This window comes from Erythrolamprus reginae, chromosome 1 (assembly GCF_031021105.1).
Source record: "Erythrolamprus reginae isolate rEryReg1 chromosome 1, rEryReg1.hap1, whole genome shotgun sequence".
Classification (NCBI taxonomy): Eukaryota; Metazoa; Chordata; class Lepidosauria; order Squamata; family Dipsadidae; genus Erythrolamprus; species Erythrolamprus reginae.
In genome coordinates, this window is record NC_091950.1 from 192,352,338 (window position 1) to 192,379,768 (window position 27,431).

Sequence of the window (27,431 nt, forward strand, 5' to 3'; positions counted from 1 at the left end):
GAGAGTAAGGGAGGGAGAGAAAATTGAATGAAGGAGGGAGAGAAAGAAAGAGTAAGAATTAGAAAGGATAGAGAAAAAGGAAGAGAAAGGGAGGGAGAGAAAGGAAAGAGGGAGGAGGGGGGGGAGAGAAAATTGAATGAAGGAGGGAGAGAAAGAAAGAGTAAGAAGCAGAAAGGATAGAGAAAAAGGAAGAGAAAGGGAGGGGGAGAAAGGAAAGAGGGAGGAAGGGGGGAGAAAATTGAATGAAGGAGGGAGAGAAAGAAAGAGTAAGAAGTAGAAAGGATAGAGAAAAAGGAAGAGAGGGAGGGAGAGAAAGGAAAGAGAGAGAAAGGGAGGGAGAGAAAATTGAATGAAGGAGGGAGAGAAAGAAAGAGTAAGAAGTAGAAAGGATAGAGAAAAAGGAAGAGAAAGGGAGGGAGAGAAAGGAAAGAGAGAGAAAGGGAGGGAGAGAAAATTGAATGAAGGAGGGAGAGAAAGAAAGAGTAAGAAGTAGAAAGGATAGAGAAAAAGGAAGAGAGGGAGGGAGAGAAAGGAAAGAGAGAGAAAGGGAGGGAGAGAAAATTGAATGAAGGAGGGAGAGAAAGAAAGAGTAAGAAGTAGAAAGGATAGAGAAAAAGGAAGAGAGGGAGGGGGAGAAAGGAAAGAGAGAGAAAGGGAGGGAGAGAAAATTGAATGAAGGAGGGAGAGAAAGAAAGAGTAAGAAGTAGAAAGGATAGAGAAAAAGGAAGAGAAAGGGAGGGAGAGAAAGGAAAGAGAGAGAAAGGGAGGGAGAGAAAATTGAATGAAGGAGGGAGAGAAAGAAAGAGTAAGAAGTAGAAAGGATAGAGAAAAAGGAAGAGAAAGGGAGGGGGAGAGGGAAAGAGGGAGGAAGGGGGAGAGAAAGAAGATATGAAGGAGGGAGAAAAAGAAAGAGAGATAGGAAGGAAAGAGGGAGAGAAAGGAATGAGAGAGAAAGGGAGGGAGAGAAAGGGAATGAAAGAGGGAGAAGGGGTGAGAGATAGAAAGGATAGACAGAAAGGGAGAAAAAGGAAAGAGAGAAAGGGAGGGAGAGGAAGGAAAGAGATGAGAGAGGAAGGAGGAGACAGAAAGAGAGGAAGGAAGGAAGAGAGAAAGAAAGAGGGATGGAGAGAGAAAGGAAGGAAGAGAGAGAAAGAGGGAGGGAGAGAGAAATAGAGCGAAAGGGAGGAAGAGAGATTTCTTTGTCCAAACTTTTTTTAGCGCCCCCCCCTCCATGTTCCCCAGGATTTTGAAAATATGAAAAATGTGCCGCGGCTCCAAAAAGGTTGGGAAACACTGATCTAAAATACACTGGATTCAAATTCCAGCCTCCAGCTCTTTGAAAAATCTCTTTAATAGATCGGGGATCTCTTGCAAATTAGGTGGGGAGGATAACTTTGGTGTGAGGAACTTTCACCGAAGTACAAAGAAAACTTTAACTGTCAATTAAAAAAAGAACAAATCTAAAATTCCCATTGAAGAAATACTTTTATTGAAGCAAACGGTATAAAACAATGTCCATGATATCTTCAAAAGACATGCAAGTTTAAAATCCTAAATTCTATTGTTGGAATTATAGTATCTGGTTGTTTCGAGGCAGAATGAATGGAATCCCTGTGGGTCACAGGTTAAAGGAGAGGGGCAGAAACAGTCAAAGGGAAAACAAAGATTTAAAAAAATGGGTTTATTCCCTCCTTATAAGGTCTATATAAGGCAGACAAAGATAAGATTCTCCTTGTTCCTTTTATCTACTATTTATTTATTGGTTATGAATCACTAAGATTATAACACAGTAAAGGGAAAATAAATGTTGACCTGTGCTCATTCAAATAGATACAAACATGCACATTTCTCTAGGAATGTTTTTTTCCCTCCCTGTCTGCTCTTTCCATAGGAACTGCTGTGCCAATGAAGTTGGACTAAAATTATGCAATTAATTGAAATGATTTACCTGCTCCAAAGAGTAGAAAGATGAATAAGCAGTGGGTCTCCATCAGTTTTCCTCTTTGAAATAAACACTTGGGCATCCAATGTGTTCAAGGTCCCAGTTGAAATAAAACCTTTTTAAAAAACAAGGGTGCTTGGAAATAGAACCACGTAGCTATTGTTTCACAACACCTGCTTATGCGGATAGGCAGCTGAAAGCCAGGATGCCAAATGGAAGGGGGTACAGTCTATTTTTGACAAGCCAACAGGAAGGAACAGTCAATTTCTGACAACCTTAGAATCAGAACAGTTTTTATCTAAGTTGCACATCGCGTGGGGTGGTGATGGTGTTGGTATACAATGTGTGTGTGTTTGTGTGTAGAAAAGCTGTTGATTGTTCCAAACACTCCTAGTGCATTGATCTTGTAGTAAATGACATTAATTACACCAAACTTCCCTTTTATAATGGTTTATAATGGTTTAAAAGTATTAGCTGTGAGCCCTGCAAAAACTCAACTTCTCCCAGACTCCTCCCACATTACAAAAATGACTGATTGATCTGTGGATGCCTGTTGGAAGGGGCAGGAACATAGCTGAGGAATTGACCAATCTCTTTCTTTAACTTGCCATGTATACTGGAAATAAAGGTGAAGATTTCCCTTATCCTGTAGTGTCTAGTGACACTCTAGGGGGCAGTGTTCATCTCCGTTTTTTAGCCAAGAAGGCATTTCTGGGGTCATGTAGCCAGCATGACATTACACTGCAGCGCAGAGTGTGTGGCGAAACACAGAACACTGTACTTCCCCTCCAAAGTGGTACCTAATTATCTACTCACATTTGCATGCTTTGAAACTGCTAAGGTGGGCAGAAGCTTGTGTAAGAACAGGATTCCCCTGTTATGTGGTGCTCAGATTTCGAACCTGGGTTGTCAAACCTTCCAGCTGACAAACTCAGCTTCTTAACTGCTGAGCCATCACGCCAGGAAATAAAGACACTATTTAGTGACAAAGCACAACAATGCCTAGATCAGGGGTCTCATACTCAATTTACCCGGGGGCCGCTGGAGGTAGAGTCTGAGTGAGGCTGGGCCGCATCAGGTTTTCCACAAGAAAAGCTCTTACAAAAACATTCCAATGTTATCAAATGTCTTTATTTTTTTTCATCTTATTTTGTGTTAAAAAATAAAAATAAATTAACAAATTCATAAGATAAAAATAAATAAATCTGTAATAAATAAAAAAAATGAAAATGATAACAATAGTAGGTCCCACAGAGTTGGCCTTCTCCGGGTCCTGTCAACTAAACAATGTCGTTTGGCAGGACCTGTTCTGTCTGGGTCCCCCCAGACGCCAACACCAACTAAAAAGAGTATCCAGACACACTGGTAAAAAGCAAAGGCAGTTTATATATTTGAAAGCAAACACAGGTAACAAAAACTGTTCTTACAGACAGGAACGTTATGAGGTTTCACGATGGCCAAGCAATAAAACAGGATTCTTGCTGGCAAAAACAACACTGGAGGTAATAAAACCCACGCCTCCCCCAAGTCTTCAGCCTTCGAAGCCACAAGCCAGGATCAGAGACACCAAGAATCGAAGCAAGGCCACAGGACTCCCAATTGATAACTCTCCACAATACAGTAAGGGCGGGGCTGCCTTTTCAACCCTGCTGAGGAGAACCACACCCAAACCCAGCTGTTACCAATTCAGGGATGGAAATACCTTGCTAATTGGCCCCTTCTTTGGGCTGCCCGTCTCTGCCTCATATCTATGATAGCCTGGGCGTTTTCATCTAATGAATCCAGGCTACTCGCTGGGGCGAGCCCCCCCCCCGGGGGTCTCAGGCTGCTCTCCCTCCTCCTCTTCCTCTTCTGCCTGGTCCTCCCCCTCCTGTTCATTGTCCTCCCCCTCTGAGCATGGATCCGGCAGAGTTCCAGCCGTTCCCTGAGGAGCCTCAGGCTGAATCACAACAGGACCCAGGGGAAGAGCCTTCTCTGTGGCAGCCCCGACCCTTTGGAACCAACTCCCCCCAGATATCAGAGTTGCCCCCACCCTCCTAGCCTTTCGTAAGCTCCTTAAAACCCACCTCTGTCATCAGGCATGGGGGAATTGAGACTTTCCCTCCCCCTAGGCTTATAAAATTTATGTATGGTATGCTAGTATGTATGATTGGTTTCTAAATTGGGTTTTTTAAAATTAACTTAAATATTAGATTTGTTTACATTGTATTATTATTGCTGTGAGCCGCCCCGAGTCTGCTGATTTATTTATCTGATTAATAAATAAAATAAAAATAAATAGTAATACAGCAGATATAGAAGACTGAAGAAACCAAATATAGTTGCTGACTAGAGAAATGTAATTATTATTATTCAGATTCAAATGTCTGTATTAACAGTTCTTTAACATTTAACTTTCTGAACAAGAATGGAACATTGAACATAAACTGTTTTGAACATGGCTTCTTCTGCCTACTTCTTGCTGCTAGAGATCTGGCAGCGCTTACTCTCGCATAGCCGAGCCGCAGATGACCCCGGGGCCGTGAGTTTGAGACCCTGCCCTAGATAGAGGTCAGCATCAGGCACTGCAAATGCCAATACAGTTTTCTTCTAGATCAAGAACTGGTAAATTGTGGGTAAAGAGCTCAATTGAACATTCGGAATATATATGTTGAAACATGGAATGACGTGGTGATTCTCACAATGGAAGAATGGGCAGTAAAAGCAATGGCATTGGCAAGAGATGGCAAAACTCACTGTCCTAATTAAAGAGAAATTATAAAGTTTTGTTTCCATTTGGAAACCATTTCTGAGTTGCCCGTGAAATCTGGTGGGTTACTAGTTAACGGAGACTGTAACTGGATCTCCCCAAATGTGTTCGTGACCATTTTGAAGAGTTGCTCATGACAGTTGATCTGCATTGCAAGAATTCCTCTAGGATAAGATATTTCCTGCTTCACGGCATCAGACAGAGTGCTGGCAGCAGTGAAGGTAAAACTTCAGCATTGGAAGAATGTGTTTGGATGATGAACTCACAAAAGGAATTTCAACCTCAGTTTCTCTATTTATAGAATTGACAGTGTGTCTATGAGTTCATTGGACTCATGGGCACCACGTTAGAAACCCCAACTTCAATGCATTGTGACTAGTTTGGACAAGAGAGCGTCCCAGGAAACTGAGTTCGCCGGTTCAGGGTCAGTGAGGGTTTCTGCCAGCTCAAAAATCTGTGTGCCACAGTAATTGAGGAAAAGGGCATGCTTGCGGCCGCTGTTGGCGTCTTTCATGCCGGCCGCTTCCAAAAATATTTCAAACTTCGCCATGTAGGCTGTCCAGGTCATTCTTTCTGGGTTGAAGAATTCAGGTGGCTGGACTACCGACGGAGTAGCCATGATAGCACACGGAGGGTCAGTCTCCCCGTCGCCAATGTAATAACTCTCAAAGCAAGGTTGAATCAAGCAAGGTTTATTTTGCTAACAGGACAAGGAAGTCAATTCAGTCAAGAAGCAATGGAGTATAGAGAGCTCTATACCAGTGTTTCCCAACCGGTGTGCCGCGAGACATGGTCAGGTGTGCCGCGAAGAAAGAAGCTCAGCTTCTGGCCTCGCAACATTTTGTGAAGAGCAAAAAGTTGTGAAACCGGAAGTTGAGCTTCCTTCTTTGTGCCTTCCAAGTTTTCCGGCAGCTGCAGCGCCCCGCCTGGCTGGAGCTTCCCTGGCGGTGGTGGCAGCAGGTGAGCTTTGGGGCCTGGTGGGAGGGCGGTCAGCTGTCAGGCGGAGCTCCGAAACAGAGGCACCGACAGCGGCGGCTGGACATGCTGGAATTGCATGGCTGGCACTTGCCTGCTGTCTGGGCCAGGACGTAGGCTCCAGCCCCACGTCCATGCCCAGTGAAACGCCAGCATGTACGGCGTCTAGCAACATGTCTAGCCACCGCCGTCGGTGCCTCCATTCCGGAGCTCTGCCTCACAGCTGACCACCCTGCCGCTGCCCCATGGCTACTGCCCGCGGCCGCTGCCGCCACCCTCCCACCATGCCCCGAAGCTGACCTGCTGCCGCCGCCAGGGAAACTCCAGCCAGGCGGGGCGCTGCAGCCGCTGGAGCCCACTGTCCTGAGAACCTACTCCCTTCAAGCCCTGTTCGCAGGGTGGTTGGTTATACTTTGAAATGGGTGAGATGAGTGAAGTGCCGAAGCGCTCGAGTGCGCGGGTGGCCGCCCCCTTTCCATCTCACCCAAGGAAAAGAGCGGGGGGGCAGGCAGGTCCCACTGCCTCCGAAAAGCAGCTCAGCGATGGGGTCGGGATGCGAGACCCCATTTCTCCCCACCCACAGCTTCAAATAGAGATGTGGAGGGGAAGCAAAACTCTGTGGCCCTTTTCGCGAGCTGGTATTTGGGCCCCTTTGGAGCGAGCACCTCCTTCCCACATTTGCCCTGGGTGCAAATAGTTCGGGAGTTAACACTTTTGGGTGTCTTCCCACCCCAATTTCTTCCGCTTTAAGCCTCGGCGCGGGAAGAGCCTTTTGTTCTGCCGTGGTTCGATGGAGCCGTCCTTTGAGAAAGCTGCATCTTTTCGCCAGCGCTTTAAAAAAAGACTGAACTCAGCTATTCGGAACCGTTTTCGATAGCTTTTACGTTTTGTAGCTGCTGCCTGATCCTCAGTCTGCTCCCCATTTGCAGAAGAAAGACTTCCGGGTTTTGCAAAAAAAAAGGGGGGGGAAGGAGAGTGAGGGAAAGACATAGAGGGAGGGAAGGAGGGAGAGAAGGAGGGCAAAAAAGAGAGGAAGGAAGGGAGAAACAAAGAGAGATGGAGAGAAAGGGGGAAAGAAAGAGGAAGGAAGGGAGAGAGAGAAAGAGGGAGAGAGAGAAATAGAGCGAAAGGGAGGAAGAGAGATTTTTTTTGTCCAAACTTTTTTTTTAGCGGCCCCCCCCCTGCTCAATGTTCCCCAGGATTTTGTAAATGTGAATAATGTGCCGCGACTCAAAAAAGGTTGGGAAACACTGCTCTATACAATGACAGTTCTCCTATTAATACAATCTAGCCCAGCAACAGGGCAGTTTTACAAAGATACATTTTAAGCACCAAAAGAAGGCAACCAATCAACATGCAATAAACAAAGCTGAACTTTTGACTTTTACCCTGTCTGGGTAGATCACCCAGGCAGATATCTAACAGAATAGAATTGTTGTGGGCCATCCGTGGCTTGCGCAGCTGGTCAAGGATTGTGGGGATCGAGAGACGGTTGAGGCACAGTACCAATGAAGGGCTACCAAAATATTTACTACCACACTGTGGGCGTGACTTATGCAGGACGCCCTGCATTTTCTTTCAACATCTTTCAGTGCAAATTGGGTGCTCTGGGGTGGAGCTCCATTTTCGCTATCCTACTGCATCCCCCCTGTCTGTGCAGCAGCCCACCCCTGCATGGTACCATAGCCATGTGCACCTGGCACCTGAGTCTGATAGTGAGGAGGTTGGAGAGGATTTGGTGTCAGAGGCTGAAAGCCAACCAAGGCCTTCTGCACCTCCCAAGGTGCACATAAGTGACTTAGGAGAAGAGGAGGAGTCTCTTCTTGATGCTAGGGCACGCAGGGCTGCTAGAAGGCAGGAGTGGCTAAGCAAGAGGAGGTCTCTTTGTGAATAGATCTGTAGAACAATTGGCCATGCCCATAGACTATTTTAGGCTTAGCCACGTGATGCTTCAGTGTGAAGACAACTTTGTTTTGTTCCAGTTTGGCGCTTTCTCTCTCTCCCTCTCCCCCTCTCCCCTCCTCTCTCTGACATTCTTGTTTAGATTATGTTTTACAAACCGACAACATTGGTTAATGATATCTGGGCTGCATGCAAGCTATAGTAAATTTCAGAGAAGGAGATTACTTTGATTAAAATAATGATATGTTTGTTTTGGTTTGGGCTGGAACACTGGCCAGTTGTTAAGACTCTAATGAGCAACTGGCTCACCGGCAAACTTATTTCTGATTTCCTGAACTGTTGAAAAACCAGACCCCACTGCTAAGGAAATATAAAGCATAACAGTTAGATTCTCACCTCATTATAAAATGAGGTTATGTTTCTTACTACCATCATTAACTGACCGTTACATAAAGTTAATTCCAAGCAAACCAGACATGAGTGCTGAAAGATTACATTTTAGCCACAAGAGGGAGCATTTGATCTGCAGATCCAACCCCCTCTTTTCATTATTGGTTTGGGCTCACTATTTAAAAAATGAACATCCCAATAGATTTTTGTATAAAAATGTAACACTGCTTATCTATGCTCAAAACATCCAAAAACAACTGCCAAGGCTGAAATTCTACCTCTCCTTCCTTCCCTCCCTCCCTTCCTCTTTACTTCCTTCCTTCCTTCCTTCCTTCCTTCCTTCCTTCCTCCCTTCCTCCATGCCTCCCTCCGTTCCTCCCTCTTTATCTATCTTTCCTTCCTTCCTTCCCCCACCCGCCCTCCCTCCCCTCCCTCCATCCTTCCTCTTTATCTTTCTCCTTTCCTTTTTTCTCCTTCCTTCCTTCCTTCCTTTGTTCCTTTTGTCCTTCCCTTCCTCCCTCCTTTCCTCCCTTCCTTTCTTACTCTTTCTGAAAAAAGTAATCCTCTGTCCAGTTCTTAGGGGTGGACATGCACAGGAATGTTTTGCAAAAATCAGTTTTTTATAGGTGGTGATAGAGAATGCCAGTGGAGACAGCTGACTTGCTTATACGGTGCACGCATGAGATACCCATAGCCTCCTTTGCCAGCTTCTTTTATTCTTGGCCAGGAATAACACTAGAATGGTCAACTGCTCTGCCAGAGTTCTTGGCACTGAAAGAACTCCCTTTAAATAGAACTCAAAATAGAACTTAGAAAAATACATTGTTAAAACTACGGTAGTGAACAGAAATGGAAAGCTATTAAGCTCAAGGAAGATTTTTTTCGGACAGGAGATGTCATTGAAGCAAGAAGCAAAAGCCTTGAGTTGAGAAGCAATGTGGGGAACAGTTTCATTGGATTCGGATCAGCAGCCATTCTTGTGGGGGGGTTTTACACAGGCCACTTCCAATTAAACATTTGAGAATCAGGCTTCGGAAATGGAGAACCAAGTTCTTCCACTTATTTGGGGCTTATACGATCCATTCGTTTGAGATGTTGAAGCAAGAGATTGCTTGCTTGCTGAAAAGAACGATGGGGATGAGATGCAGAGCTCCATCTCAGAAGGTGAGAGACAGAGAATGAAAGCTGCCTTTGGTCCATTGGACTGTGCTTGGTCCCTCACATCTCTGGAACAGAGCAGTGCCCCAAGGCCTGGTTGCTGCAAAGCAGCCCCAAAATACCTATTGCCTTCAGAATTCAATCCCCTCCATTAAAAATGGAGCACACCAAACCTGCATGGTCCTTTTCTGGGAATGAATTGTTTGCAGCATGGCTGAGTCTCAAGGTCAAGAACATTAATAGATAGAAGCCAGGATGAATCCTTCACAGAAAAGGAAGACTTCTTTGTTCTAAAATCTAAATAGTTCAGGCTTCATTATGGAGCAGCAATTTTTATTTATTTATTTATTTATTTATTCATTCATTCATTTATTTATGTATTTATTTATTTATTGTTAGAGTTGAAAGGGACCATGACGGCCATCGAGTTCAACCCCCTGCCCAAGCAGGAACCCTATAATACACCAGTCAAGTGGCAGTTCAATCTTCTCTTAAAAATGTCCAGAGTGTTGGAGTTCACAACGTCCGCTGGTAGGTTGTTCCATTGGTTGATCGCTCTGACCTTCAGGAAGTTCCTCCTTATCTCCATGTTGAATCTCTCCTTGGTCAGCTTCCAGCCGTTGTTCCTCGTCCGGCCCTCTGGTGCCCTGGAGAATAAAGTGATCCCCTCCTCTCTGTGACATCCCCTTGTATACTTGTAGACTGCTATCATGTCCGCTCTGGCCCTCCTTTTCTCTAGGCTATCCATGCCCAGTTCCCTCAGTCTCTCTTCGTAAGTCTTGGTTTCCAATCCCTTAATCATCTTGGTTGCTCTTTTTTGCACCTTCTCCAGAGTTTCAATATCTCTTTTTCCACTGACACTCAGAATTCACTTAATAATCGTGTTACTTATTTAACAAGTACAGTGATTCATGATCGCCAACGTCTCATAACCAAAATGGCACAAAAAGAAGAAGTGATTCACTTAACAAATGTGGCAAGAAAAGTCATAAAATGGGGTAAAACTCACTTACCACATTTCTTTACAACATAAATGTTGGGCTCAATATTGGTTGTAAGTTGAGGACTACTTGTATAAAAGCATTTAATTTAATAAATTAAATTAAATCACTCACGAGGAAGCGTGCATCATTGTTTTAATTTGTAAATATTTATCTTTTCTGTCTGTTCAATAACTTGGATTTTAAATCCTGTGCTTTCAATGAAATAGAGCTCTATCAACAGAAGAAAAAGGTTTCCAATTCTTCCTAATTCTGATTGACTGAAACAGGATGAGTCAGTCTGAAATTTTATTTATTTATATTTATATCTATGTATATTTTATTTATTTTCTCTCCCACACACACAATGCTCCTAACCACGTTAATATTCCCAGTTAAGCGCCTGCAGAACTAAGAACTAGCTTTTCTCAGCCTATAAACATAATCCTGTATTTTTCCAAGTTCAATCCAGAGCATGATTGCTTCTGTGGAAGATCAAAAATCCATTTATTTCACTCATCTGGGGGGAAAAAAGCATATCCTATGTGTCTTGCCTACATTTCCTACTCAAAGATCCAAGTCTAGTCATTCTGCTCAGAATGTGGATAAATCTGAAAGCTTGCTAAAAGACAAAATTGCCCAAAAGCACACTTAGTTACTGCTTCACAGCTAGAATCAAAAGACAATACAGTGGTACCTCTACTTAAGAACGCCTGTACTCAAGAACTTTTCTAGATAAGAACCGGCTGTTCAAGATTTTTTTTGCATCTTCTCAAGAATCATTTTCTACTTAAGAACCTGAGCCATTCCCCCTTTAATCCTGGCCATCTTGACCTTTTCTGGGCTGCCAGAGGAGCCTTTCGGTGGAACATAAGGAGGCTTTGGCAGCCCAGAGCGAACACAGCGTTTTCCTTCCCCTGGGCACTTGGAGAGGGAATAAACCACTTCGCTGTGGTGACTCCCTCGCACCCTCTCCCATACACTCGGTGCAAGGTTGCCTCCCGGAGCGTCTGGGTAAGGAAAGGCAAAAGGTTCCCTGGCCAGATCAACTCGGCTTCAGCCAAACCGGGGAAGGGCGCCGGCTACAAAGCGAGTGAGTGAGAGGAGGGGGAAGCCTTTCAGCATGGGAAGGAAGAGGTAGCAGCCGCATCAGCAGCCGCCGCCGCCTTTCGGTCAAAGGAGGGGGAGGTTCCCCCCTGTTGCCCACCTGGGTTTCTCTCTCTGGTGCAATGTATGGGAGGCAGCCTTGTGCCAGGTGTATGGGAGGCACGTGCTCCTCCTCACTGCCTCAGAGTCCCTCTTTTTTTTAATAATAATAATAATAATAATAATAATAATAATAATAATAATAATAATAATTTATTAGATTTGTATGCCGCCCCTCTCCGAAGCCTTAAAGTTTTGGATTTTTTTTATTCACCTCACCTTCCTCCTTCAGCAGTGACTGTCCTCCTCTTCTTCCTCCTCCTCCTCCCATCCAAATTCCGAGCTTTTATTTCTTTCCTAATGGGTTTAGGATGCATTATTTGCTTTTACATTGTTTCCTATGGGAAAAATTGCTTCTACTTACAAACCTTTGTACTTAAGAACCTGGTCACGGAACAAATTAAGTTCTTAAGTAGAGGTACCGCTGTGCAAGCAATTCTCATTTTGCAACTGTCTTGTATAGCAACCATTCACTGTTACAATAATGAGGAAAAAGTAACCTTACAACCAACCCTTGCAGGTCTGTAAATCAAAGGAAAGCTGAAGAGTTTAAGCACTTAAGTGATCGTTTCACTTAATGAACAAGTTGCTGGTCTCAATTATGGTCACCAAACTTACTACTTTGGTCTAGGGAAGTATATAAAACAATTGAGTTTTTTAAGGAATAGGTATAGCCAATAGGTAAACTGTTCTTTCGTTACAAAAAAGAGAGGGTTCCCTCCCTCTTTATTAAGGAAGTATCTGTCATCAGAAAGATTTAATTGAATTTCCTGTAGAGCCCCTGATCCTCTCTGGAGAATTGGAAACAGAGTTGTCATTGTTCAAGGGACCTCAGTGATTTTTGCTTTATGGTTTCAAAGGTTCTTTATGAAGAATAACATTTTAAACATTGGCCAATTTTTCTGCAGGTCAAATGACTGTTAGAAGAGACTATGGAATGCATATGTTCCATCCAGTGTGTGTGTGGGGGTGTTTCAAAAAATTGTACATGGTTCTGTGGGCGTGGTGTGGTTTGGTGGGCGTGGCAGGGGAAGGATATTGCAAAATCTCAATTCCCTCTCCACTTCAAGGGAAGGTTATTGCAAAATTCCCATTTCCTCCCGATCAGCTGGGACTTAGGAGGTGGAGAATAGATGGGAGCGGAGTCAGTCAGAGGTGGTATTTACTGGTTCTCCGAATTATTCAAAATTTCCACTACCAGTTCTCAGGTCAGAACCTGCTGAAACCCACCTCTCTTTCCACCTAACGTTTTTGGTCCTGGGACCAGAGAAGAAAGCTCTTGGTTCAAATTGCCATTATATAGCTTGCGCACTCAAAGCATTTCAAGTTCTTTTCCATAGGAGCACTTGAATTGTTTTAAGTGTTGTCTCTTACAAAAGACAGAGCAAATCCAGACTTTCTGTTCCAAACTCAAATCATTTCTAAAATTTAAGGCGTAAAGTTTATAGGGGAGCATTACAATAATATATATAATATAAACATCAGGTTTAGTCTCCTTATTTAGCCTTGAGTTTCACCAGTTTCATGGAGATTACTCAGAGGTAAACAAGTGGAGAATTATAGGCATAGTTTATGATTGGATTTCCTTTTTAAATGAAGACTTAATTCATAATGTTTGTGTTATTTACTATGGTCTTCGAGTAGAGGGTCTCATTCATAAGTAATGTTGCTTCTTTTAAAAGATCCTGATACTTTACTCACAGGAAACATCTCTTGTTTCTTTGGCCAACCGGTTAGGTTTCATATTTCAGAAAGCACGTAATGACAAGTTTTACAGGAGTCCTCTTCAACATTTGCAATTGTCAATCAGTACTATTCCTTTATAAGAGTTCTACCCAAACAAAAGAAAATACTTTTCAATTCTGATTTGTCTAAATATTCTTGTTGGATAAGAAAGACAAGAAACAGCATTCTCCAAGCGGTGATGCTGTACTTTTTATTCTTGATAATGTAATACAGTGGTACCCTCGTCTTACGAACGCCTCTACTAACGAACCTTTTGAGATACGAACCCGGGGTTTAAGATTTTTTTGCCTCTTCTTCTGAACTATTTTCACCTTATGAACCTGAGTCGCCACCGCTGGGATGCCCCGCCTCTGGACTTCCATTGCCAGCCGAAGCACTGGGGTTCCCCTGAGTCTCCCCTTGCTGGGAATCCCTGCCTCCGGACTTGCCAGCTGAAGTGCCCGTTCTTGCGTTGCTGGGATTTCCCTGAGCCTCCCCTCGCTGGGATTCCCTTCATTTTTGCCGGCGCTGCTTTGAATCCCAGCGACGGGAGGCTCAGGGAAATCCCAGCAATGCAAGAATGGGCGCTTTGGCTGGCAACGGAAGTCTGGAGGCGAGGATTCCCATTGAGGGGAGGCCCAGGGAAATCCCAGCAATGCAAGAACAGGCGCTTCGTCTGGCAACGGAAGTCCAGAAGCAGGGATTCCGAGCAAGGGAAGGCTCAGGGAAATCCCAGCAATGCAAGAATGGGTGCTTCAGCTGGCAACGGAAGTCTGGAGGTGAGGATTCCCAGCGAGGGGAGGCCCAGGGAAATCCCAGCAGTGCAAGAACAGGCGCTTCGGCTGGCAATGGAAGTCTGGAGGCAGGGATTCCCAGGGGCGCAAGGCAAAAGGGGTGACTTTTGGGATGGGGTTGCATGCATTATTTGCTTTTACATTGATTCCTACGGGAAAAATTGCTTCTTTTTACGAACTTTTCTACTTACGAACCTGGTCATGGAACGAATTAAGTTCGTAAGACGAGGTACCACTGTACTTCATAATTCTTTTCTGGTTACAACTTTTTATGAAGTATTAAGTCCTAGATAGTTTTAGGTTAATCTTAAACCAGAAGAATTTATTGAGTACCTGCTTTGTCTAAAAGCTATTACATGACCACTGGTTGAAAATACACATCTTTTCAAAAGGCCCAAACGATCAGTCATGAACTTCAATACCTTTTTCTTTCATTCACCTATATGTGGCCTTGCAGAAAAGTTCAAGATCCAACTCTTGAGTAAAAGAAGCTTAGCAGCACATGTTTAATGTGAGAGATGGCAGCTGAAATTGAATACATCAGACCTGAAACAGGAACCGTCCATTTTTATCAAGCCATAGTTTCTCTGACTTCCTCTCAGTATTAGGTTGATCTAAGTTACATGCTCCGAATTTACTGCTCTGGCAGCATTCATGTTATGAAGTTACATAGAGTAACGACTACTTCTGCTTGAAATGGATAATGCTTGAAACTGATTCCAATCATCTGCATAAAAATGCTGAACATATTTCAGTCTGGAATCCATCATCTGTTTCTAGGTTTATGTGAAGTGCAAGTTCATCTCCGAACAGAATGGGGACGATCAAGTGACCTATAAAAATAGTTCTGGTTTTGTGTGTGTTGAGTTTTTTAAATTCTGTGAGAAGGAAGTTAACTAGTCACATGACAACCCCCCCCATCACACTTACCCAGCCAGTCATTAGGGCAGAAAACTGGTTGTTAAAAAACATCCAGAACCACAAACTCTTTTGACATCTCTCTCTCATCTCTCTCTCTCTGTGTCTCTCTCCCCTCCTCTTTCTCCACCTCTTTCTGTATCTCTCTATTTATCTTTGTCTCCCTCTCCCCTCTTTCTCTGTATCTGTCTCTCTCTTCCCCCTCTCTCTATATCTCTCCCTCTCCCTCTCCTTATCTTTCTTTCCCTCTCCCCTCTCTCTGTATATTTCTCTCCCCTTTCTCTCCCCTCTCTATCTCTCTCTGTGTCTGTCTCTCTCTCTCCCACCTCTCCCCCTCTCTGTCTCTTTCTCTCTCTCTTCTCTCTCTCCCCCTTGTATTCCCCCCTCTGTATCTCTCTGTGTCTCTCTCCCTTTCTCTCTCCTCCTTTCTTTGTGTGTCTCTCTGTCTCTCTCCCTTTCGATCTCTTCCTCCCACCCACCTCTCTCTCTCACACACACTCACTCTGCCTGTCTCTCATTGGCCAGCTATGGTTGTGAAAGGAGAATGATGGGGAGGGGGAGGCCCACCCAAAGGGAACTCATTAGAGCAGAAAATCAGTTAAAAATTTGGAGTTACCAGTCATTATGTGAGGACAACCTATGAAAGACAACCTTTGCGTTCCAAACATGTGCAGTAGAAAAATATAATTCGAAATAAATAATTCAGTCAATATTCTAGACTTTACAGAGATTTTTCAAAGAGGTTGTAATTAGACATAATTATCAAGCTAATTTTCTCTCCAGTTTAATGAAGATTCAATCTCATTTGGTGCATTTTATTTACTTGATAGTAATAAGTATTTAGTCTTTTTAAAATACATTCTTTCTTCTCCTTCAAAATCTTTTTTCAGGTTCAGCTCCCTGATAACATCCTAGAAATTAACCTGAAAATGGTGCAATCTAAAAAAAAGGAAGTACTTTTTAAAGTGAGGAATTAACCCCCTACCAGTCTGAGATTCAAAAAGCAAGTTCTCATTTTAAAAATGCACCTGATAATGAGAGGTAATGTCTACAGACCATCTTTTTGGGGGGAGACAGCACTACTGTGGCTCCCTCCCACCCCACATCCATTTGTTTGCTTTTCAATGCCCAGCTTTATATGTGGCTTATAAAGAATGGTGCATGTTGTGGGGGAGATTGCAGGTTGAATGGTCTCCTTGTGTTGTATATCACTGTGGGCAGGAGTCTAAGCGGTATATTATTTTCTTTGTACAGCTTTGTTTTTCTCCATAACATTCATTTCATTTTATTTTCATTTCATTTTATTGGATTTGTATGCTGCCCCTCTCCGTAGACTCAGGGCGGCTAACAACAGTGGTAAAAACAACATGCGACAATCCAATACTAAAGAAGCTAAAAACCCTTATTTTAAAACCAATCAAACGTACCACACATAAATTGTGGAAGCCTAGGGGGAAAGAATATCTTAATTCCCCCATGCCTGATGACAGAGGTGGGTTTTAAGAAGCTTACGAAAGGCAAGAAGGGTGGGGGCTATTCTAATCTCTGAGGGGAGTTGGTTCCAGAGGGCCGGGGCCGCCACAGAGAAGGCTCTTCCCCTGGGTCCCGCCAAATGACATTGTTTAGTTGACGGGACCCGGAGAAGGCCCACTCTGAGGAACCTAATTGGTCGCTGGGATTCGTGCAGCAGAAGGCGGTCCCGGAGATAACCTGGCCCGGTGCCATGAAGGGCTTTATAGGTCATAACCAACACCTTGAATTGTGACCGGAAACTGATCGGCAACCAATGCAGACTGCGGAGTGTTGGTGTGACATGGGCATATTTAGGGAAGCCCATGATTGCTCTCAAAGCTGCAATCTGCACGATCTGAAGTTTCCGAACACTAAAGGCATGTGCAACGGTAGAATTTTAAAAAGTATCTTGGATCTCACAAATCAAGCTGGATTCTGTAGTCTTTGGAGCGGTGTAGTAGGGTGAACAGGGACTTAAATACCAAATGCAATCCACAACCAATTTTAAGTATTTCATTACAGTGGTTTGAAAAGACAACTAAGATATAAAGGCACAAAATATTGCCAGAACTGTAAGTTACGTTAACTGTGAACATTTCTTTTGTATACATTAGCTGCTATTACAATAGTTATTTAGTAATTACAGTAAAATCAACGATCAGAAGTGCAGTTAGCTTTGGTGGCCGCATTTATCATTTCTTCAATTGCTCTACACTGATTTGCCAACCCCCCTGAAAGGATTCACTTGTAGCTTTATAATTATTCTATGATCCACTGTGTTTCCTTCATCCCCTTCTATTACACAAGTTTTCCAGCTATGTTTAATTTTTGAAAGTTGCAATTTTTTTGCTATTGCACTAAAACATAAGAAACTTAAAACCACAAATTGCTAGCTTCATTGGTAGACTTTTTTTTCTGACGTAAAAGCTATACCCAGCTTAAAAGAAAAAAGAAAAAAAAAGAAATTCAGAATCTTTTTAAAATCCTACAAAAGCCAGCGTAGCAATTTAAAGGAAATAAAACCTTTACAATTTAATCAATTGCAAAACTTAGTACCTCTTATTCAAACTGCTACTCCACAGTTGTTTCTACCTGTCCCACTGACTAGTCTAAAAAAGAGGCACACTCTGAGTCCCCTCAATTGAAGAATGTTATCTAAGGAAACTTTGGAAATGCCTTTTCTTTTGCAGTACAATAACTGGAAAATCTTTCCTGAGATTAGAACTGGCTTTCCCCAAAGCATTAAAGACTTGGGTATACTAAGTTTGGAGCCTGGGAACTAGAAGGTTTCAAACCCTTAGGAGGGGTTTCTGTTGTTTGATTTGCCTGGGTTAATCCTCAGTAACCATGTAACTTTTTGAAATGATGATAGATAGATAGATAGATAGATAGATAGATAGATAGATAGATAGATAGATAGATAGATAGATAGATAGGTAGGTAGCGAGGTAGCAAGGTAGGTAGATAGGTAGATAGGTAGATAGGTAGATAGGTAGATAGGTAGATAGGTAGATAGGTAGATAGGTAGATAGGTAGATAGGTAGAGTTAGCACCCACCACTCTCCTAAAAGAATGAAATATTTTAGGAAATATTAAAAAGGCAGAATATTATATTTCCCTTGATGAGAAATGGAGAAACATGAGCTTTTTTGAGGCAGGAAGCAGACAACGATTAAGTCCCCATCTTCCTCAATAGTCCACAGCAGATGTCGGCATTTAAGAGATTAAGAGATGGTTAGCTCTATTCATCCAAGATCCAACCATAATAGGAATTGCCCAGCACTCTTTTTGAACACAAGCTCTTTCATTGCATCATCTCAGTTGCACCACACCCTCCACGCTTCAACCAAACTTAACTCAGGCAGCCTACAAAGTTAGTTATGATCCCTACAACAGCCAATAGAATACATGTTCTTGTACAGGAACAGAAAGCTTAAAGACAAGACCCTTTTGAGTTAGAGACTTTGGCCTGCCACAGGTAGAAAAATACTGTGCGAATTGGGGAGGGGTGGTTGCATGAGAGGGAAAGATTATTATTATTATTATTATTATTATTATTATTATTATTATTATTATTATTTAGATTTGTATGCCGCCCCTCTCCATAGACTCGGGGCAGCTTACAGCAATGATAAAAACAATATATAATGACAAATCTAATAGTTAGAATCTAAAATAACAATGATACATTTAAAAAGTCTAAAAAACAAGAAACCCCAATATATGAAAACATACATACAGTCATATAATACACAAAAACTACATAGGCAGGGGGAGATGCTTGAGTTCCCCCACGCTTGACGACAGAGGTGGGTTTTAAGGAGTTTACGAAAGGCAAGGAGGGTGGGGGCAGTTCTAATCTCTGGAGGGAGCTGATTCCAGAGGGTCGGAGCCGCCACAGAGAAGGCTCTTCCCCTGGGTCCCATCAAACGATACTAGCCACAACAAATTCTTTCCAGAGATTCAAGGTCATTCTTCGTTCAGCACCAGCCAGAAGTACAAAGGAGGATCGTGGACACTGAGAGAACCGGAGTGGTCCATGTGATGAACTTGTGGGTGTGGGGACGAGGGATGAACCTGGGTGAAGTGTAGGAAAATTTAGTAAAGGGGTGACTACAGTTCGTAACTAACATGGCTCTGTTAATAAATTGGAACTTGGAAGAAGGCTAAGGTTTCGACTCTGGTTTATTTCTCTGATGTTATTTAGAACGCTGACACACTGCTTCTTTATTTTCATTTTTTTTATTTTTCGCCTCTACAAATTAATATGCATATTCCTTAAAACCACAAATTGTTAGTTTCATTGGCACCACACTGCTTCACTGAACTGACAAGGGGTGAAGATATACAATTAGGTATCACCCGCATATTGCTGGTATCTCACCCTGTGTCAATGGATGATCTCACCCAGTGGTTTCATGTAATGTTAAATAGGAGGGGAGAGAGAACCGAGCCCTAAGGGACCCCCACAAATGAGGGGTCTAGAGGTCGATCTCTGTCCTCCTACCAATCCTGATTGTGACCGTCCAGAGAGATAAGAGGAGAACCATCGTAGCATGGTGCCTCCCACTCCCAACTTCCTCAGTCATCCCAGAAGGATACCATGGTCACATACCTCATGTCGCCTCTCTGCTGGCAGAAATCAGACAGAAGAAGCATGGGTCCAACAAACAAGTGGAGGAACTCATTGCTCCTACTGCCTTGTCAACTTCCCCAGGAGTCACAGGCTCAAGCTCATCCCACAGAATCGGACTAAGACCTGCCCCTGTTAACTCGGTTGAAGTTGCCCAATTGGAGTTGAGGTCTGTATGAATCTGAGTGACTTTATCCAACAAAAATTGCATAAACTCCTCAGCTCTACCCTGTAAGGACTCCTGCCCTCTCCCCCACATCAAGGAGAGAACAAGTCACCCTAAATAGGGCGGCTGGGCATGAGTCAGAGAATGTGATATGTGTGGAAAAATGCAAGCATTTTGCAGCACGTTTTGCCACTAAATAAGACTGAATAAAGGCTCTTAAAAGTGTTCGGTCGGATGCGGAGTTACTGGATCTTCAGCATTGCTCTAAATCTTTCTTCTGGTGCTTCATCTCAGTAAACCAGGAAGCTTTCCTAGATCAACTGCCATGGAGAGATTGCAAAGGCAAAGCTCCCACCCTCCTTGCCTTCCATAAACTCCTTAAAACTTACCTCTGCCGTTAGGGATGGGGGAATTGAGGCATCCCCCCCTCTCCTCTGGGCCTATACAATTTATGTATGGTATGTCTGTTTGTATGTGTGGTTTAATAATGGGTTTTTTTAATGTTTTTTAAAAAATCTATTGGATTTGTCATGTTTTATTGTATGCTGTGAGCCGCCCCGAGTCTACGGAGAGGGGCAGCATACAAATCCAATAAATAAACAAACAAACAAATAAACAAACAAATAAACAAACAAACAAACAAACAAACAAATAAATAAATAAACGAACAAACAAACAAACAAATAAACAAATACATACATACATACATACATACATACATACATACATACATACATAAATGCGCAATCCGATCGAATGCCCCCGATGCTGCTTTATTCCAGGCAATCACCAGGGATATGACTGGATTGTGGGCAAGGGAGTCAGGTATCTCCCGAAGCTCCTTCTGGAATCCTTTAGGGACCATTAGGCACCTGAGGCAGAACCACTTAATCGGCTCCAACTCCCTTGGCGGTGCCCTAAAATCTAACCAAAGCAGGAAATGATCTGACCATGACAAGGGAAAACCATTTTTTTCCTTAATTCCAGATCATGTCTCCACTGCCCTGAGAGAAGCACCAGGTTGAGTGTGTCCCCTCCTGTGGGTCGGACCCTGAACTACTTGGATCAAGAAGAGGAATTGTTTAGAGTTGTTGTTTGCAACCACTGTGCCCGAATTAAGTTACAAATGAGAATGCTTTGTAATGGCTCTTCGGCTTCTCCTTTTTCTCTACCTAAAGATGTAGTTCCTCTGCCTTCTTTAGAAGATGCATTCCTTTGCTTTGGTCAATTTGTTATCCAGTGTATATTGTATTATATACTGGACAACACATATAAAACCTACAGTACTTTCTTCCTTATCTCCAGTCAAAAGTCCGTGGATCTAAGGAGCATGTGCAGCTACTGTTGGGCTAGATCTCATTGCTTTTATTTCATTTCAGCATGACATCTGAAAACATCTTGAAAATTAATTTGTACATCTACCATAACTTGCACGATCTGCTGAAATGTCTTAAGACAATTTAGAGAGTGGGGCTGGAGGGAACAAGTATGGCCTTCTCTTCTAGCTATGAGCAGGCAGGTTAGAATAATAGTAGGCCTTCTAGCACAAATACTTATTTGTCAATACCATTTTGTGTAAAAAAAATTCCAGGATTTAATTCACATAAAACTGCTGGCCATGCCCTACATAAATTAAATATTTATTTTATCCTAGTGCAGAGAACCAGATGGGGAGTTCTTATGATAAGACATTTGTAGTATTTTAATCTTCCATTACCCTGTGCTAAACATAAATTGGAAGAATTTATCATGCCTGACGTGTTTTGTTTGTAATCATGATTAGCTGCTGGAGAAGGCTGGGGGAGGTGGGGAGGGGAAAGAAGGAACAACAAGAATGTATAGCAAATTCTTTCCTTCTAATTAATTCGTTGTAGGAAAGGATGTAAATGGGCAGCAGGCAAAACAGATAAACTTTCCAGGGAATAATTCAGTCTGCGTCCCTCTAGTACAGTGATGGTGAACCTTTTTTTCCTCGGGTGCCGAAAGAGTGTGCACGTGGGCTATTGCGCATGCACGAGTGCCCACACCCATAATTCAATGCCTGGGGAGGGTGAAAACAGCTTCCCTTGCTTCCCAGAGGCCCTCTGAAGGCTGGAAATGGTCTGTTTCCCAACTTCTGGTGGGCCCAGTAGGCTCGTGTTTCACCCTCCCAGGCTCCAAAGGATTCCCAGGAGAGGGTAAAAATGCCATCCCCCATCCTCCTGGAGGGTCTCTGGAAGCCCAAAACGCCCTGCCAGAACCTTTGTGCAAGCCAAAAACCAGCTGGTCGGCACACACATGCACGATGGAGCTGAGCTAGGGCAATGGCTCACGTGCCAGCAGATATGGCTCTGCATGCCACCTGTGGCACCTGTTCCATAGGTTCACCATCACTCCCCTAGTACACACTCGTGCGTCACCCGCTGGCCATCCCCCACTCCTATTTTAGCAAAGGGGGAGAAAAAAGTTGCAATACCTCATGAGTTTGATACTTCTGCCCTTGTGTATTTTCTTTCTGCGTTACCTTAACTGCCTTGGAAATGGCCCTGGATTGGGCCGAAATGCAAAAACGGAGCTGTGATGTTCCTTCAATACACCAGGGTGATTCTACACAAAAATATGTAACCCCTCCCTGATGCAGAGCTGAAGGGATTGGATACTGTAGCCTAGAGGTTAATTCTCTGCCTTACAAGGCAAATGTTCCAGGTTCAAGTCCCAGTGAGGGTATGGCTAGCTGATGAGGCCAAAATAAGGCCGAAATAGATCTATCCTAGTCTCTCTTAATTTTCAAATTCAGCAAAAAAAAAACCCATGTGACACATACAGATAGAATTGTCGGCTATCAATAAAATTAACTGCCTTGGAAATGGCCCTGGGTTGGGCCGAGAGGCAAAAAAAGGAGCTGTGATGTTCCTTCAATACACCAGGGTGATTTGACACAAAAATATGTAATCCTTCCCTGGTGCAGAGCTGAAGGGATTGGATACTGTAGCCTAGAGGTTAATTCTCTGCCTTACAAGGCAAAGGTTGCAGGTTCAAGTACCAGTGAGGGTATGGCTAGGTGATGTGGCCAAAATAAGGCCAAAATAGATCTATCCTAGTCTCCCTTAATTTTCAAATTCAGCAAAAAAAACATGTGACACACACACACACACACACATATTTATATACATATATACACACACACACACAACATATATATATATATATATACAGACACAGTATATATAAAAGTTAATATATGTGTATTACAGCATTACGTTATCTCTATTGTAAATCTATTATGTTCTTAGCTTTAATTTTCTTGCTATCCTTATCCTTCATCAACTATCGTGTCTTATATAATATTATTTATTGTATTAACTTTTTTGTGTGTTCCAACCATTTATACCAATTCTCCCAAATTTTATAGAATTCTGTGTTCTCTTTATCCTGTAATTGGATTGTCATTTTGCACATCTCTGCACTGTAATATTTCAGTTATTTTCATAGTGTTTGTAGGGATTATATTTGGTTTCCAAAATTGTGCATAGAGAATTCTAGCGGCTGTTGTAATGTGTAATACGAGATATTGGAGGTGTTTGTCTACTTTTGTTCTGAAAAGTTTCTGGTTTAAGTTTTACTGTCTGTCTGTTTCCTCAATTCATTTTTGTATTGTTTTCCAATATTTCCTTATTTTTGAGCAAGTCCACCATATGTGATAATAAGTACCGATTTCCTGTTCACATTTCCGTCATATAGGCAATGTATTGGGAAACATTTTTGCCAGTCTTGCCGGAGGTAAATGCCACCTGTAAAACATTTTATAGATATTCTCTCTGAGGCCATTGTCATTTTGTAAGTTTGATTCCATGATTTGCCCCAGCAATCCAATTCAATAGTTTGGCAACAAAATTTAGGTCTTCCATTCTTTTTATCTTCTCTCCCCACAACCAATGGTTCTGTCCATTAACAAGACAGCTCCTTCTATCCCCTTGAGTGGAAAACAAGTAGGGATCCAAAGTCCAGCAGATGAAATAAAAACCCAAAGCACCTTTGTTTGATCGCTGGCTGAAGTTGTAGGTAACAAGAGCAGCTAGCCCACCCTTTGGAGAAGCAGTTCTGAGCAGCTGCTGGAGAAGTATCATTAGCACAAACAGTTTCACATTGCTCAAAGTGAACGTTGCATTGGCTTTGCAGCCTTGCGGTTGCATTGTGTACCAACTGCAATTCCCAAGCAGAACCCAAAAATAGTCCTATGTAAAGCATACTAGGATACACAATATGAGATGTCAACAAGATGTGGCTATCTGTGGCTGGGTGTCACTAGCTCAAGAAAAGTCGCAGTTGGTATATTGTGGCCATATGCCTCTCATTGTGGCTTTCGCTAAACAACTGCAGATCTGTTCTGAGGTAGTACAGCCCCATCCAAAAGGTTTGATATTTCAGTCTTTGAGTCCCCCATTGTCCACATCCAACAGTAACTCCATTTTATTTTAATTTCAGCTTATTCTCCTTTCTCCAGCCTATTTAAGCAAAGCGAAACAACATTTAGGGGTGTTGATGGCTTCCATGGAATTAGAAAGTAGAGAGCAATAATGCTGGGGATTCATCAGTGTAGGATAGGATCCCACTCCAAATCTCTGAACTTGGTCCCTGGCGATTTCCTACAGATGTTAAACAGCAGAAGGACAAGACAGAACCTAGAGGGACACCATAGGATTGCCTTTCTGGGCTCATCCTGATAAGAGGGACAACTGCAAATAATTCTGACCGACAATCCTGTCACATTGACCAGTAGGCTACTATGGACATGATTAAAGTCCAGGAAAACAACCTGGGCTATACTCCCTGCATCTACCTTCCAGGAATAAGTATTCTCTCAAGGCAAAAAAAGAGAGAGTACCATTAGTATATCCTGAAAAAAAATCTAAAAATTAATCCAGAACATCCATTTTCTCCTATCTCAAGCTGCGAGGCTGTCACTTTTTCAATCACATTGCCCAAGAATGGAAAAAGATTTTTTCACGCCTTTGAAACCAAAGCAGAGCAACGTGTGTGTGTGTTGGAAGAAGAAGGGGTGTGAAGTTTCTTCACAGCTGCTAGCTGAGTACTTAATGACTGCTTAAGGGAAATTGTACAGACTGCCCGGTTGTTTTGGGACGAGTGCTCTTTGCAATACAAAAAGAGTGCTTAGTTTATTTTGAATTTTGTGATAAAGAACATTGTTTTAAATTTTCAAACGTGTGTGTGTCTGCAATTTGTATCCTTGAATTTTCGGGAGGCTCCTACCAAAGAGCCCAGCAGAACAATAAGGTTTAGTAAAATCTTTCTCCTAAATATTTTAAAACAGCCTGTTAAGCAAGTCAGAATGTCTCTATCATTCAAGGACTTGCATGCATAGGCCCAAAATAAGGGTTTTAAGAAATGTCTTAAGGCTGTGTATTTACACTTTTGCTTTGAGGGACATATAGGTGGCCTGATTTAAGAATACCGTAGTAAGTCTATTGTGGAAGTCTAAGGCAGTAACAATGCTGTATGCCCATAATGGATACATGGCCCGCTATTAACTTGTATTCAATAATGGCTGAAATATATTTGGCTCAACGAAAATCTACATTAGCCCAATGGAATTTTCCATGCACTAGATTCCCCTTTGTGAATGTACCAAGCTATTTTAGATACTCAGATGAATAATTTCCTTTCCATGTTCAGGGAGAGCTGAGGTCAAACTGGATGAAAGGAAGTTTAATGTTCCTTCAATTTATCACATGGTCACTGCAAAATGCCACCCAATTACATTTTACCTGGGTTTTTCCTTCTTGACAAGGCCTGTGGGGGGGGAAATAGTATGGCCCAGCCCTTACTTAAAATCTGCCTCTCTGCAAATTAAAAGAAAATTTAGTAATATGCTATTAGAACTCGCATGCAGAGAATATATCATTCCAGCCAGTGAAGGGCTACCAAAATGTTTACTACCACATTGTGGGCGTGACTTATGCAGGTCGCCCTGCATTTTTTAAAAACATCTTTCAGTACAAATTGGGTGCTCTGGGGTGGAGCTCCATTTTTGCTACCCCACTGTATTCACCACCACCCATCCAGGCAGCAGCCCACCCGATTCCAGCACACTTTTGCATTTTCGTTCAATGTGTTCATATTCAATTTTGGGATAGTCGCTTTTCATGTCCTTTAAAAAACTTCTGCTCTGGGAATGTGTCTGCACTCAGATAGAAGGTGCTATTTCTGTATTTCTACACCTGGAGTACTTGGAGCCAAGCAAACTAAAATAAAATAAAATAAAAACATAGAAAAAGGAGGAAAAAATAGGAATCACACGAACAGTTCACATTCCTTTTATGCAGGACTTATCAGAAGAGTAAACAATCTTTTCTATACCCATTTATCAAGACAAGAAATGGGTAGCATAAGTGAATAGTGAAGTTCATTTTAATTTATTTATATTTTTGCTACTGGTGGGCCACAAAATTCTGGACTGCACATAACAGTCAGGACAGAGAAGGGTAGCTTACGGTGAATATCTTAGCAGGGGAGGAAAGTGAGTGTCCTTGTTAAGGAGTTGATCTTCTACTGGGACCTGGACTACTTTACTTGATTAGTTAACCTAATGCAACTTCTCCCCTCTGGGATTTTGACCAGCATTAAATCTTCCTCTAGACATGTAACTTGCAGTGGGTCATTCCAGCCCTTGAACAGCTGAGTCACAAAAGGGAGCAGAGTTGCACAAAAGGATTTGAAATGTGGGTGAAGGACAAACTTTAATTAAGTAGTTCTGTTATTATAGCTAGTTAATTATTTCATAGATCTATGCAGTACTTCAATTGTGCATGGCTCAAGTGTTATATAACAACAACAACAGTGTTGGAAGAGACCTTGGAGATAGATTTTCTAGTCCAACCTCCTGCTTAGGCAGGAAACCCAAAACTAATTCAGACAAATGGTTATCCAACATCTGCTTAAAAACTTTCAGTGTTGGAGCATTCACAAGTTCTGGAGGCAAGCTGTTCCACTGATTAATTGTTCTGTCAGGAAATTTCTCCTTAGTTCTAACTTACTTCTCTCCTTGTTTAGTTTCCATTGCTTCTTGTGCTCTGGAGAATAGTTTGACTCCCTCTTCTTTGTGGCAATCCCTGAGATATTGGAAGACTGCTATCATGTCTCCCCTGATCCTTCTTTTCATTAAACTAGACATACCCAGTTCCTGCAACTGTTTTCCATATGTTTTAGCCTCCAGTCCCCTAATCATCTCTTTTACTCAGCTGAGGAGCCAGTTTGGTGAAGTTACACAGGTATTGGTCTAGAAACCGGGAGATGATACATTCTACAGTCGTTCTCCCTTGGAAATGAAAGCTGGCTGGGTGACTCTGGACCAATTACTCTTTCTTAGCCCACCTCATAGGGTTGTTGCTGTAGAAAAAATAGGGGGTGGGAGCATTGGGCATGCATGCTGCTTTAACAAAATATAAAGACAGGGCAAACCATTAAATAAATCCTGCCTCTTTAAGCCCACACACACCCTTTCAAATTTTCAATAGTTCTACATACCATAGATACAAAACCCCTTTTGCCACATTCAAATATCAAGGTGTCCAGGGGGAAAGCATTTTGAAATTCCCTGATATTTCCCTGACATTTACGATCTAGTTAAGGTGTGGTCATAGATGACATCATATCAAACAGCTAAGCTGTGGAGAAGCAAGTTGTTGCCACAGTTATGCTCATTTTTGCTTGACTCTGCCAGGCAACGCGATCCATTTTTTTACATGATTTTCCCCTGACTTTTAAACATTTTAATACAGTTTGGTTTTCCCCCTTGATTTATTCTGTTTTTTTCACGAATTCCCTGATATTTCCCGAACTGCCGATTTCCCCGATAATTCCCTGATTTCCTTGTTTTCCAGG

General features: G+C 42.5%; 1 protein-coding gene across 1 annotated transcript in view; it reads right to left on the reverse strand.

The window, feature by feature from the left end:
- LOC139169226 (acetylcholine receptor subunit alpha-like) overlaps nt 1-2,024 on the reverse strand; it is a 29,778-nt gene extending 27,754 nt beyond the window's left edge. The window contains exon 1 of the mRNA XM_070755151.1: nt 1,949-2,024. Coding sequence (XP_070611252.1) covers nt 1,949-2,024 — 76 coding nt within the window. The remainder of the gene's footprint in view (nt 1-1,948) is intronic.
- Between the last annotated feature and the right edge of the window lie 25,407 nt (nt 2,025-27,431).